The 15,755-nt window shown below is 32.2% G+C and overlaps 2 protein-coding genes across 2 annotated transcripts in view; both read left to right on the top strand.

Moving 5' to 3' along the window:
• On the top strand, positions 1–3,718 carry LOC108914958 (splicing regulatory glutamine/lysine-rich protein 1-like). The gene is made up of 3 exons (XM_018720895.1): positions 1–125; positions 2,343–2,810; positions 3,385–3,718. The coding sequence occupies exons 2-3, from the start codon at positions 2,396–2,398 to the stop codon at positions 3,633–3,635; spliced, it is 666 nt and encodes a 221-aa protein (XP_018576411.1). The 5' UTR covers positions 1–125; positions 2,343–2,395; the 3' UTR covers positions 3,636–3,718.
• A 6,431-nt stretch (positions 3,719–10,149) lies between these two features.
• The window catches only part of LOC108914956 (NAD kinase), a 72,473-nt gene continuing 66,867 nt past the window's right edge, over positions 10,150–15,755 (top strand). The window contains exons 1-2 of the mRNA XM_018720890.2: positions 10,150–10,303; positions 14,916–15,131. Of these exons, the coding sequence (XP_018576406.1) occupies positions 14,989–15,131 (143 nt within the window). The 5' untranslated portion in view covers positions 10,150–10,303; positions 14,916–14,988. The remainder of the gene's footprint in view (positions 10,304–14,915; positions 15,132–15,755) is intronic.

The raw sequence follows: 15,755 nt of genomic DNA, 5'->3' as shown, positions 1-15,755 counted from the left end.
TTAAATAAGTAATTTTTGTGTTTTCAAGAAAATCCAAAAGTTTATGATTTACTGAACATTAATTGATTTTATAAACCCAATAATGTACTGAACGTGGATTTGACTTCATCAGACGTCCGCTGTAGGTAAGTCAGTAAGAAATAATTAGACTTCATCTGAAACCAAAAGATAAAAGTTATTTTGAGGGTTTTTAGGAATTTTGTTGAGTATAGTTAAGTAAATACTGAATTTTTTTTAAATAAATAAAGAAAAATAAGTAGAGAATAATTAAAAATATAAATATATACAGGGTGACCTTGACGTTTGTAATGACATTAAATAAATAACATACATAGATGATCCAAAATGTACCTATTAACCTATATAATTTATTGCGTGCATAAAAACAAACTATTTAATTTTGAAAATTTTGTAAGGTATAAAAAAGTAAAAAACTTATCTACAATTTTACCCTTAATCTTAAGCCTTAGTCCTAGTCTTAACACCAAAATTTTCATCCAATTTATAAAAACTTGGCCTAACTTTTAATCTTAACAATTTAGGACTAAGAGTTTCTTTATAAACTCACCATTGATACATAAAAGCTAAATTAACGTAATATGAATCGTGAATGTGTTTGTCAGTGCTATGAAAATTAGTGATACTTGAAAATATTGCTATAAAATTGAATTACAACCTAATAGTTACAGTGTTTTACGATATTAGTTTCATTTACTCGTATTAGAAATCCAACCAACGGGTTGAGCTTAAATTAATCTGTCATTATGAGTTTCTTGATAATTTGACACTTCAAATAATGCATGTACAATTCATTGACAACGTTGTCTATCTAAAAATTTTCAACGAATTTCATTTACTCGTATTTGGGCATACATTTGCTATCGCAACTCTACTAGCAGTTTGTTGTATTACCCACGCGTTCTTTTCAGGAATTAGTCAAAAGTAGTTGCTGGCTGAAACTGAGATAGTCTTTCCTACATAAATAAAACAGAAATAAACACCTGGGGCTTGATTTTTGAAAACAGGAGAATTAGTTCATTAGAGAAAATTACGTCATTTTCTCTTGACACACAGATAATGTGATTTTTGAAATTTTCTTGTGGAATATTTTCTCTAGATATCAAGAGAAATAATTCCACAGGGTTTTGTCGGGGGAATTGGCGTTTTCTCCGAATAGTTTGAATCCAAATGTCATCTCATGCTCATGCGCGAAAAGTCACTTCATTCATTCGCTGTTCGAAGGTGCGTAATCATTTGAAATTTGTAATGGATCCAAATAATTTATTATTAATTCTAAATATAATGAATAATTTGCAAGCTGCAGAAATTGTAAACCATCCGCGACAACATTAATTAAACCATTTAAAGTTTAAGCAATATCTGACCACTGTTTTTGGGCCTTTTTGTGAGTGAAAGTAGAAGAAAACTTTCATTTTAAAAAGTTCTTCGTTGTTTCTAAGCATATTAATTTCTTTTTTGCGCTTTCGACGTGAACGAACGCTTCATCATAATTATAATAATATTAAATTTTTTGTGTTTTCAAATATACTTCTATTCAAATTGAAGTTATATTAAATTACTACAAATATCACGGAGATGTCTAGTCTCCCTGACGAATATAATGACATTTACAAAACAAACTAAAAAATCAAATCAAGTGACTAAACATCAGGGTCGCCAATAATGGCACTGAAATATTGAAGAAAACTCTGCCCGCTGATTGGTCAGTTGCAAATATATCCTCGACATACGGCATAAATTAATTTCTCTAGAGAATTGGATTCCTTCAACGTTCAAAAATAAGTGTTTAAGTTTTTAAGAGAAATTTGTCAGGTGAATTTTTTCTCTGGAGAATCAGTTCTCCTGTTTTCAAAAATCAAGCCCCTGCGTACATTTAACAATGGTTACAAACGTAACCATAAAGTTTCGGTAAGATGAAAAATAATCTCTTTTTCAACTGTCTGTGTCCTTTAATCGTATTCTTCAAATAAATTTGGTTTACCTCGAAAAGTTGAAGTCTTCGACTAGCTAATCTTAACTAAGTACTAGGTATATGCTGTTACCTCTTTAATCCATACCTATCTAACTGTTAATTAACCAATAGCTCAAGTAACAGTAACATAAAGAGTTTGAAGTTAACCAGACGAAACAAATATTTTTAATTTTTGGTGAATTTTTAACCAGTGGTTCACTAATGATTGTGAAACTAGCTGCTAATGTTAATGTACATATACATCATTGTGATTAAAAAATGAGGCTAATTTTTTCAGTATTTTAAATCTAACTACACCCAACAAGTTTCACATCTTTATTTTAACACCAGTATTATTTTTCATTTTTAGTACAAAAAATCATAGGTGGGAGTCAGGGAAAGTATCGTTCAGCACCAGAGGTGATGGCGAAAACCGGGAACCAACCACGCCTCTTGACTGCGGTCATGGAGGCCATAGCTAACCTTAAGGAAGGAAGAGGCTCAACCCAAAAGCGAATAATCGACCAGGTGCAATGTCTCCTCAGCGCCAACAAGATGACGTTCAGAAACCCAGTGGTACACATCAAAAAAGCCCTGAGGCACGGCGTTCATACGGGTCTCATTAAACAGAAAGGAGGCAAATTCAGATTGGGCTTGGACTCAAAGGACTATGCCATATTCAAGAATTTTCAAAAGTTAAAGAAGAGAGAACATCCCGTAAGGGAACATAAAAGAGGTAAAAGGCGCCGCAAGAGAAGTAAGCGTAGGAGGAAGAGAAGGAGGAGCAGCGCCGATGAGGATGCTACTGCAAGCGGATCTGCTTCTGACAGTATCTCTGGTACGAACGCATACACGATGTCCCTGTATTCTATATATAGTTGTAAACAAATAATGTTTCCAACGCTTTTACAGTGTAAATATTTTCTCGCATGATGCAACATTTCGGTATTTTATATTAATAAGTTTTATGGTGCACAGCTGTACATGAAACCACCATAGATTAGGATTTGTAGGGTATAGGGATGAAAAGAAGATGATATAATTAGTTTTCTATCACAAGTGCGAGTCGTTATGGGACCTATAATGTAGGGGGTTAGATGCACGGAAAGTGCTAGATAGTACAACAGCGTGATGTTATTTTCATAGCGCAAGGCTCCTGTTGTACTATCTAGCACTTTCCAGTGCACCTAACCCCCTACACTATAGGTCCCATAGCGAGCTCGCGTGATAGAAAATAGTATGTGCAACTCGTTCGGAAAAGTTGCCATAGCGCCACTTGGGCGCTTTCCGCACTCGCTTCGCTCGTGCGTCAACTGCGTCCTCGTGGCGCTATTGGCAACTTTTCCCCACTCGTTACACAATGTACTATTAAAATGATCTTCTCTCTATAATTTGATTGTGGTTTTATCTAGGAACTCCTGAGCCGTCTGATAGAGGAAGGAGAAGGAGGAAGAAGAAGAGGAGGAGGAGAGGAAGGAAACGAACAGAAGAAAGAGAATGGAGTAACGGACATGGTAGCAGCGAACCTAAAGAAGTGAGTCCAAGTAGCTCCAACGAACAGTCAAAATCTGAGAGAGACAGAGATAAAGATCGAGATAGGGAAAGAAGCAGAGACAGAGACAAGAATAAAGAAGAAGAACATTACGATGGTAATAAATATTGATACGTACTTCTAAATCTTTGTTCTTTTCAAATAACCGTATTTGGTCATGTAATTCAAGTCAAACCATTTTTGTTAAATCAAGATGAACGTAAGGTATATCCCTGGCTCAGTGGTGCAATTTTTCTGTCTGTAAGAATTTTGTCCTTTGTAAAATAAATATACAGTATACAAATATATGTTTATGCAAATCAACTAAGTTTTTCTCAATTAGTTTATAGAAACGTTTTTCAAAAATAAATTTTGCTTTTCAGCGAGATGGTGAAACATTATTGAAAATTGTATGCAAATTAACACCATTGAGAGATTTGTTCCATTTTTCCACAAAAATATGATTTAAAAAACTGAATGCAAAGATAAGTGTAACAGGGACTATTTCGTTATTTGCGAACTGAAAGATCGAAGACAGTTATCTAACAGCTAATTTCGTAGAGGCAAAATGTTCTAACACAGTTTTATAACTTTTTTTCAAAATCCGCAATCATTATCTCTTACCTTATTTTTTAGAAAAAAAAATTGAGACGAAGGGTAACCTTGATGATCCAACCTGTGATAACCCCGACTGTTTGTGTAACATTATACAAGAAATGAACAATAACGTGTCAACATTGAACCCTTGAAAATGTTTTTATTTTTATATGTACTCTGTGGGAAATTTATATAACAAATGTAGTTTATATAAATATATCTAATTAGTTAGTTATTTAAAGTGTTATTGAAATTTTTGATATGTCAAGACACTAATGTACCCAGGTACTTACTCGTGTATCAAATATTACATTATTTAAACCATCCAAATAAATTGTAACGGTAAGTAGGTATTTATTTCTGAAATGTTTGAATAAATATTTATAACGTACATAAAGAAAGAATTAGGGAAAATATCATCTCTAAGGTTTAGAGTTCATAAGGCATTTAATTATGTATAAAGGCTATTTTGAAAAAAGGTGCCACTTTATACTTCTACTTTCTCGTTTCTAATTATCCAATCGGATCGATCGACCTCTCGTTTTATTCGTATTTCGATTCTCTACGAATATTGTCTTTCTATAGCATTCAGATTGCTTCGTTAGTAGTAGCAAAAAACTAAAAAAATTCATCTTTTTCATAAAAATGTTTATATAAAATTAATTAATGGTAAATTGGAGTAGGAACCATGTAAGCATATATCTACAGACTGTCTTTTATATAATGGCACAGTCCATTTGCTACTAGTACTTTTGTCACAAAATCACTGATTTAATGCTATTGATTGCCCTATTAATACAATAAAACTCATATATTTTTCTTCAGAATCAAGTGACCTACTGTCAAGTCAAAGGCAGAGATAGTTTTTATGAACGATCGCGCCAATGGTAATGATGGCGAAGCTACTAGGCTTTATCAACAAGTTTATCCAGATCCACAACAGCCAAGTCATAAACTATTAGCTTCACTATTTCATCATCTGGCAGAAACAGGTACAGTGATTGCTCCATTACCAGGAAGAGGAAGAACACGAAGAGCCCCTAGCTCCTACAGTTGAGGTTGAATAATTTATTTTGGAAGCTGTTGGTAGAAATCCAAATGTCAGTACTCGGCAATTAGCCAGACAATTTAATACTAACCAAATGACCACTTGGGAGCAGCTCCTTTACCCTGATCATTTACAACGAGTTAAAGCTTTCACGTCTGCAGATGATTTATTCAACAAACGGCTAACCCAAGATTTATTACATCATTGTTGTTTTACGACTTACTTTGAACAGATTCATCGTCTGTTGGTTTGTTACTTCGATTTTATATTATAATTAAACGTATTAAAATTATTAATTATGTTATTCTCTTGTACTTGACAGCATAGAACAGCGCTAGTTCAAGAGTGCCCATAGTGCGCATGTTCGAAACCGAAAATTTGTTGGGAGTCAGCGGATTATTTTGATGGTTCCACAACTCATAAGTTTTGTTCTGCGAACATCAAATTTTTAGTCAGGAGTCACGGATTATCGCTGTGCGAACGCTATTGACCTGTCACGCATGTGTCATACAGTTGCTGATAGTTTCCGACTGCTGTACAACAAAGCTTACGATTCGTCGTGCCCGAGCGTGTATTGAATTTAGAGGAGGGTATTTTAAACATTTGTTATAATACAAAACAGTATTAGTTTGTGTTAGTGAGTCTGTTTCATTTTATTATGTGATATTTTGTTAATAGCATAAATGTTATAAGTAATCTACGAATAAGACATAAGCTTTTTCTTAGAAATGTTCTGAAGCAAAACTGGTCTTTTCATGGTAGATACATCAAATAACTGGAGAACGAAGGCTCGCCCGAAAAAGAGTGAAGTTACACTTTCTGCTCTAAATTTTTTTTAAAGTCAGTTGAGTAGAAATATCTAAGAAAAAAGAGGTCCACCTTCTCCATATTTCCGCACCTGAATTACACTCTTAATTATTGAAGGTTTTAGGTTATGAGGAGTATGTAGTGTAGTATTCGTACCAAATTTAGGATTATTCCGTCCTACCATTTTCAAAATATTAAAAAAAGAAGTATATGAAGTACCCCTACTAATTTTAAGGGTTCTATCTGTTTGTAACCTTATTTTTGTTACACCCTGTATATTCCTATAGGTTTCTAAGAATAGTATAGAACAATCTATAAGCTTTTAAAAAATAATAGAAAGAAATAGAACAAATTCTAGAAGCATCATGAAACAAATAAGTAAATAAGTAAATAAGTAAATAATAAGTAAATAAGTAATAACAAAGCACACTAGAGCGAATTTCGTTACAGTATTAATATTGAATCTGGGTAATCCTAAATTTTTAGAATGCCAAGAGAAGTATTTCGACTTTGTGACATAATGATTGCTCTATAAAAGAGCCTTGGTTGCGGATAATTTTTTTGTTTTTTGTTCTGGATTTTAAATTGAGTTGAGTACCTACCTACTTTTGACCTCGAGAATGCCTCTCTTTTAAATAATAATATTTTAAATATATTGAATAGGAAAAGATGTACCACTGATAAAGTATTGGCATTACTTAAATTAAGTCTAATCTTACCACTGGACCTGACCTTATTCCAGCTTTCTTAAAAGGGACTGTAGTATCTTCGTCTATGAATCATCGTGTATAATGTATAATATAATTTTGTATACTTCAATTTTCTCTTACGGAAAATCTGCAGAATCGTTTAAAAAGGCTCAAAAGATGATATAATTTATTATAGACCAATTAATACCTTAAGCAATTTTTCAAAACATTGGAAATATTGATTCACAGTTTACTCGCGACATGTCAGTAATGTTACTATACTTGAACAGCATGCTTTCGTAACAGGCCGATCTACCGAAACTAATTTAGTATGTATGACTAAATTTATTAGTTAAGCTCTTGATCGACGTTATCTACACTGACTTTTCAAAGGCGTTTGACCGTGGTCGATTATTGCGTAAATCGGTTAATAGTGGTTTGACTGACAATTTAATCTTTATGTTTCAGTCATACTTATTTAATAATCTAATTTTTCTCAGATTTCAAGGGTTCCTCAAGGCTCGATTCTCGGATCACTACTCTTCATCATTTTTATTAACTATATCACTACTAAATTTTCCTTTAATTTATATATTCAAAATGTCAATTCGAATGCACAAAATGCACAAAATAATCTTGGTTTTCTAATACGTAATGCGAGGCATTTTATTGGAAACTCTTAATTCTCTATTTACTACTCTATTTACTACGTTTGTGAGATCAATGCTTAAATATACATTTATAGTGGGAAGTCCAATTTCACACATGTTGCGTCTACAGAGAGTGTCCACAGAGAAAGTCCACAGAGAGAGTGTCCGCAGCACAGAGTGTCCATAGAGAGTGTTAAATGAGCTTCATTTATCTTGGATAATGTTCATCCCACTAGAGGTGTGGATACCACAAGGATTTTTTTATGAACTGTTTAACATCAAAAGCCTAATTCGAAAGCGAACCATGTTTTGTATTATTTTTCTATTTTTGTTCAGCGAATGATAATAATGTATAATTGGTCGGAGTACTATTGCAACATCTCGTGTACCGATGTGAAAGGATAACAGGTACATACGAAATAAAAATAGTATGGTGTGCTTTTAATTTATCTGGAGTATTTATTATTTGTCTGTATAATATACATGCATTTTCAATTAAAGTTATCTATACCATAAAAAAATAATTTCTGTCATTACTCTGATGGATGGTGATATAGATATACCTATTCTTTATATATATTTTTCTTTTATGCAGTGTGTCCGAAAGCAACTGAATTTCAAAGTAGCTTTTTTAATTGAAAATAAACCGTTGTACCTATATTAAGTTATCTTTGTACCTTTTTTGTTAAGTTTTTTTAGATATTTCAATGAATTTTTACAAATATCGGCTTATTACTTACATAAGCATAAAAGTTGCTAAGATTTTTGTTTTGAGGATCAGTAATCCTCTGGGGAATGTAATTCCATGGGCGTATCATTTTGGAGGGTACCAAAACTCGAAACATAATCGTTATCAACAAACCTCAACTCTTGTATAGAGATCGCACTTTTACCCAATTAATTCCTGCAGAATTATTTTTAGATCCACTAATTTAAGAGTTGTGTTGTTTCGTGCCATATAAAGTTCTGGCAATCGAAGAAGTGTAACATCACGTGCTGTAACAATTTTATCCATTACATATTTCATGTACTTGGGTTTTTCTTTTTGTGCAATTGCTAATAATAATTGTACTTTTAACTTCGTGTCTTCATAACAGGTATATTTTCCATTCAACCATTTCATGATTTCACCTTTTCTCCATGCAATTTTCCTATTTGTTGACTATGGTAAAGCGCATTATCAGCGCCCTCGCTGCTCTAAAATGTTTTTCAAATACTCCACTGTCCGTATCCTCATGGTAATCTCATGTTCATCATGACTCGAACAAGTTATCAAAAAATCCGCATCCATTTCTGAAATTTATTATTTCTAGCTCTTCTTTCCCAGAGGAAAAATCCTTTTCGTCTGCTGTTGATTTTTAAATCTTACCAAATTTTGAAAACCTATGTATTCTCTTCATTTATTTATGTTTCATCGAAATAATAAATTTTTATTTTCAATGTACATTATTATTTTTTCTAAATAATCTCGCCATACTACAATTATATTCTTTTCTACATATTAGCATACTTATTCGATTTCGTAAGTAACGAAATATTATTTCATGCATAGTGCGCAGTGATCGGTGATGAAACGTGGTGTTTTCAATATGATCGAGAAATCAAGCACCAAAGTGCCGAGTGGAAGGCACCAGATAAACCAAAATCCAAAAAATCTCGTTCGGAGAAGACAATGTTGATTTGCTTTTACGATTCCAAGGGCATTATAGCGTTTGGTGCATCGTATTTATCGTATTCGGTAAGAATATAATACAGATTGGCGTTTGTTGCACGATTATGCGCCATCTCATCGATCGACAGTTGTGACCGATTTTTTTTTTTTTTACTAAAAATCGTGTTTTAAGTATCAACCATTCTTGGTATACGCCTGATTTGACACTGCGCGTCTTTTACCTTTTTGGAAAAATACATTTGCCAATGAAGGAAAGGGTTTTGTGGGCGTAGAAGCCATCCAAAAGGCTTGTACCAACATCCTGAAGGACATCCCGACCGATGATCCAAAACACTCATTCGACATGCTTTTAAACCGTGCCAATCGCTGTATTGAGTCGGAAGGGGGCTATTTTGAATAAAATAAATCGGTTTTGCCAAAAAAACTTTTTGTTATTGTTTACTTTGGGTCGCACCTTGTATATAGTAGTACCTAAGAATATAGTTTAGAGCCATGGCTCATTTTTAAAAACAATGGGAGATATTTTTGTGCAATATAGTCGCATAAAGGCACTGATATACATAGCAAATCTGTGTCCCTAGTTCGTAAGATGTCCCAAGAAGAAATAAATGAAACTCGTAGAAAGTTTTTAGAGAGATGACATTGAAACTTTGAAACTGAATTAATGAAACTGACTTAATCGAAATATTTGAGGTGCCAAATTATTAAGAAACTCGTATCAATAGACTAAAAATTTAATGTAACTGTTGATTGCATCAGTAATACACGAAATTGATATTGTGACTACTGTTATAACGGTGATTTATGTATGCCTCTAATGCTTACTATTTTATCATTGAAATATAATCGCGTTATATTCATCCTAGGATGAGGAAGGACCTTTGAGGTATGGCCCATTCATCTTCGGACATCCTGTATAGACAAATTTAATGAGAGACATTATTCTCACGTTATATTTTAAAGACATAATATTTCAATTTCCCTGTCGGTGAAAATTGTTATCTTTCTATTAATTGTTATTAATTGTTGGTAATTGTAGATCAAGTTCATAACTAAAGTGTTTTCCTCGGCGATTCTCATGGTCAGGCTTTCAAGTTTTAGATCCAAATGGCGAGAGGACACTTATTGTTAGTAGAATACGTGCCGTCCACAGCAACGTTCACCAGCACCAGAAGAATCCAATCATAGTCGTATTCAAAGAGTACAAGTGTGTGTGTAGTGTCGGGAGTGTCGTCTAATTTTGCATACGCATGAATTTCTGTGTTTCGAAAAGCTGTGGATAAAAGAGTACCTAATTTTGTTGAAGATAATAAGAACTGTGCTGTGGCTGTGCAGAGGTTAACATTTATCAATATTTAAAATGTAAATATTTTCCAAAAATATTTGCGTGTTGTTGACCGCTTATTTGAAACTATTATTTTAAATGAAACTTGTAGGAAATCTATTAGTCAGTCTGTCCAGTACCAACTCACGTGTAATTTTTTTAAGGTCAGTTTTCTCGGGAACGAGAAAACCAAAACATTCCGTAGTCGTAGTATGAATGAAATATAAAAATACATTCAGAGGCCAACAATATAAATTTGAAATATTTTATAGAAGAACTTTGAAAATAATTATTTATTTTGTTTAGATATAATTAACATTAAATAATGACAACAATACCAGAAAGGATTAACGATATTATCTTCTGTATGTAAAGTAACAATTGTCTTATTCTTTATGATACATACATACAAGCGTTCAATTGACATTCAATATTTTTCATTTTCTCAATTATATCTAAAAATGTCATAACTATTGTTTTAAAAGAGATACGTCTGTAAATCTTTTCATTTTGAAATCATGATATAAGATTGTGACAATTACTGTTCATTATCTAGTGCCAAAAATATGGTATTTTATCATTGCCTACTGTATCAGTGAGTGAATATAATTGTATATTTCCTTTTTATCTAAATTTTTTTTAGATATTGCTTCGAATTCGGAACGTGAAAGTCAAATTAGAAATTTTTTTACCGATTTATTATTTTTGTTCAGTCAAAAGTTTATATGAAACCTAAACATGACGTCTGCTGGGACAATAAAAGCTAATTTATTAATTTTTGACCTATAATATGTAGTTTAAAAATATCCTCATCTTAATAATAAACATTCTGAAGCAGAAAATAGACAAAATGCTACATAATTTTACATATTTATGCTTAACAGTAACCGCAAGAGGAAACAATAGGGAATGTATTTTTTTGTAACCGAAATAAGTATATTTTTATATTTTAAGTGTGTCATTTTTTAAAATAATTTTTTCCATAATCACCTAAATCACTCGTAGCGGTATATGTACTGTATGATCTATGAAGTCTTGAATTTCAAACCAATTATTTATATGTATAGTACACTAAATATTTTAATAGTGTAGGTGTTGAAGAATTTTATAGAGAATCTTCTGAATATTCCAAAAAGTGTGAGACAGGGTGACTCAGATTTGACGTTGGACTTGTTTGTTATAGTACCTACTTATGAAAATAAACTTAAATGATTGTTTTTCTAAAACTGCTTCCAGTGATTCCAAGATCCAGTGTGATTTTATTGCTTGAATTCTATTACTAACTAGAAGTAATGTAATGAAATGACAATAACTCCAACATAGTCAGGTATTTTTTTACATCTCTAGGAAACGTCAATTATTATTTTTAATTTCCCATTTTTTTATAAAGATTTTATGTACCTATACGTGATAACGCATAGTACCTATTAAGACTATGACGTCTGCGATGATTTTTTTAAATGAAAAGTGGTTGAAGGCTTTTCAATGAACTTATTTGCATATATCTACTTCGGTTACCATGTAAATGTGAAAAATATTTATTAAATGTAAATACGAAGTATTTATTAAAAGATAACAACAGGCATTTGAGAGAATTGAGAATTGGGAGAGTACCACAAATCCTCCATTTTGCCTCCAAAAATGGGCCAGAAAGATTATTTTTATAATATGTCAACTTCGAAAAAATTATGACATGATTGTGATACAAGTTTTTTGAAATTTATTTCCAATTTACTCCTAGAATAAATAAAGAAAATACAACTGTTAAAATTTGTGTTTTTCATTAATACATTCAAAAAATACACGAAAAACTAGCAAAACACATTGACATGTCATTCACTGACCGCCATTTTGGCTGCAAAGTGTTTTAGAAAAACCAAAAATTTTCTGAAAAGGAAATATCTGTTATGGAGATTAATGCAGAGCCCTTTAAGAAAGCTTTTCGAATGTGTAAAGTATAAAAACGGACACTTTTCTTTAAAAATTAAATAAAATTTGGACAACCAACTATTTACAACAGAATACACATTCCTAGGTATTATTATGTTGAACATAGATTACAGGACCAGACTTATTTGCAAGCCAACCAACTATTTACAACAGAATACACATTCCTACGTATTATTATGTTGAACATGGATTCAGGACCAGACAGGTAGGTATTTGCAAGCCCTTGGATTTAATCAGGGAAAAAATTGATTCTCCGTTGAGGTGTCTAATTTATAATTACATGAGTTAAATTTTAGGTCAATTTTGATTGACTCTTACTATTTTTTTGTTTTCCCTCGAGTTTTCGGTGTTTTAAATGTAATATTAAAATAATAAATTATTTATTTATCTAGAATTAATTATGAATTGTAAACGTACCTACAATAAACAACTCGACTCGATAAACATAATATACCATTTTACAGGAAATGTTGATAGTATCCACCTTCAGCTGAAATACAACCCCAAATTCGTTTTTTGATGGTCTTTCTATCGTCGAAATATCCCTATGTCTCGGCGAATTAAAGCGAATGCGTCTGATAACGCTGCCAAAGATCTTCCCTTGAAGTGGCAGGAGTTTTATAAACAAGCGCTTTTACATGTCCCTAGAGGTAGAAATCTATGGGTGTTTTTCCTTGATTAAATCCAAAGGCTTGCAAGTAAGTCTGGTCCTGTAATTCATGTTCAACATAATAATACCTACGTGTATTCGGTTATAAATAGTTGTCCAAATTTCATTTAATTCCAAGTGGAAATCTAGTTTTTTGGAAAAACACATTTTAAAACTTTGACACCCTGTAGCTAAGAAACAAAGCGAAATCGGGCGCATGTTGATATGAAAAAATAATCTCGTTTTTAGGTTGGGAATCTTCCCCCAAGCTTTGGCCCATGTTTTCTGAAACACCCTGTATATAAGAAAACAGTATAACACTAGACAATTAAAAATAAAAATTGATATGTCCAAGCACTTTTCCCGAAAAAAATTACCTGACTCCTTACCGAATTTATGCATTACTTTAAGGACGCACTTTATAATTCCAATAATAAATAAATTTAAAGATTCTGTTCTATTTAAAAATTTAGAATGCTACTTTTTTATTAACCGTCTGAAGATATTTTAAGAAGGAAATCGACCTCTCGCAATAAATGACCCTGCTCAGTAAAAGCGAATATACATATATCTATTTTTTCTCGAATGAAATGAATTTGAGAATTTGTGTCAGGGCCGGAACCAGTATAATTGTCTTATTCAATCACCTTGATCTTAAAACTCTTGTATGGGTGTGGCTTCATCTATCCCAGAAGCAAACATTAGATCACTATGTGGATAAAAATGATTTTTACATATTTTTCATATTATTTTGTGGAAAAAAATTAGAAAAACTCTGAAATACTGAGTTTCGTTTGGAGCAACAGTGAATGAAACAATTTTATTTTTCAGTTCGTTGACCCTTCCAGTCTTAACATGACAGTCCGGTATTGAGCCTCCTAAAGTTGTTAATAAAGAAACTGAAAAAAAATTGAAAGCTAACTGTAAAAATAATTAAGGTTTGGACACATTAGGTATTAACACATGTTAGAGATATATAGATTCTGATGTATCGTCAGAAGCTCAAAATATGCTTAAATACAAGGCATGTTATCAGAGCCGGATCATCATGAGATCGGGAGGCCTCGGCAAGATCTAGCAATTTTTTTTTAGAGTCAAACCAAAAAGTGTTTGTTTAGGTTTTGAAATTTTATATCGACAAATTGCTGATTGCGTGACTTTTTTTAGAATCAAAGACAAACCTGTTTAGGTTTTGAAATGTAATATCGGTTTCTTTTTATTTAGAAAGAGGGCCTACGTAGAGCTTATAGCCCCGGGCCTGACCATAGGTTAATCCGGCCCTGCATGTTATTAGTATTATATAATCCCTGCCAATGTTGGTGAATAGGCAAGAGCTTTTATTAAACATTTTCCAAATATAACATATTGGACTGGTACAAATTTTATATGGTTATTCAGATTTATTGTGAAGAGCAAAGTGCACATTTTCACTTTTTCATATGTTTTCTACAGGTACATTGAAAACATCACTGTAGTAGAGCTATTAATATTTTATAATAATATTAATAGCTCTACTATAGTAGCTTATATGATCAGCTTCCTCGTGGTGTATTATGACTTGAGGTGTAGACACGTGTTAACACCTCACTTGTCAGTAATATGTCTTTAGCTACAGGTCCTTCATAAATGATTACAAGCCACGTGAACAGTAATTTCGTTTGGAACAGTAATTTTATTTCCTTCACATTGGCAGCTAAATTTCGGTAAAATTAAAACAATAAGATCAAGATTACATTAAAACGCAACATTCTGTTTAACCGGCTGGTGATTGGTGTAATTTTTCACGAGATTCTATTCAATCAATCATCGATCGCATTATTTCGAGCGTAGACGCAACGAATTATCATTGGTCACTTTAAACTAATCATTAAAGTTGGTACCTTACGCTTGATTTAGTTATTTTCGGGCAGTACTAACCGTGCAATGTTGGTTGTCTAAGTGCGACGGTCACGTGGCTTGTAAATATTTATGAAGGCTATTTATTATTAATAAGCTACATACTTATATAATTTATTATTTCTTTTAGTTTGAGATATATTATCGTTGTGCGTGTTTGCGTTTTTAAAATAATTATTGTCGTGTTGTGATCAGTAACTAAAATGAACGAGAGTGACCTACAACTTGCTAGAGCCATAGTGGCAGATGAAAAATTAAGATGTGAAAACAACTCATCAGGAGACTGTCCTATGGTTTCAAAGAAAACTGTTTTGTCCAGAGCTGCGGAGAAATTCGATAAGTTTAGGTGAGTACCATACATTTTTAATTTGTTTAAAATCTGTTGAATTAATAAGTCAAAGATGTTTTTTATTCATAATTAACTTTGTTTGTTGACATTACAATTACTTCGAGCTTTTTGGGCAGTTGATACCTGTTAAATATCTATTAATTTCGACGCCTCTGGGTGGAATTTTAAGCAGATTAGGTAATTATAGAGGAAACTAAAAGTTCGAAGAATATAATATCTCCAACTGTTGGTCTGTTATTTATACTTTTACTAATTTCATGAAAATAAATATTTTAGGATATTTTTGTTTTCAGACTTGTTTACATCTTTCATGACCAGCCCCTTCTCATTTTATTTCTGTGAATTTCATATTGATAAATTTTTATTCGTGTTGCTATTTTTCTTTGTAGTTGTTGTATATTACACCGTTATCCTTGTACCTTTGTTCCTCGCCAAATAATTTAATCAGCCATTCTTCTCCATTTCTTAAAAATTTTTGTTCAATTAGACTGAAGGAAAATTAAAAAAATATAATTTTGTTTCTAGATTAGGTAGGTAGGTACTCGTTTTTTTATAATGCACATTTTTCATTAACTGCTCTTTTTTGTTTTTTGAATTTATCTCGATTGTGTTTCAGTTTGT

Source organism: Anoplophora glabripennis, unplaced genomic scaffold (assembly GCF_000390285.2).
Source record: "Anoplophora glabripennis isolate ALB-LARVAE unplaced genomic scaffold, Agla_2.0 scaffold661, whole genome shotgun sequence".
Taxonomy (NCBI): Eukaryota; Metazoa; Arthropoda; class Insecta; order Coleoptera; family Cerambycidae; genus Anoplophora; species Anoplophora glabripennis.
The sequence above is the reverse complement of the archived record's forward strand: the minus strand, read 5'-3'. Positions and strand labels throughout refer to the sequence as shown.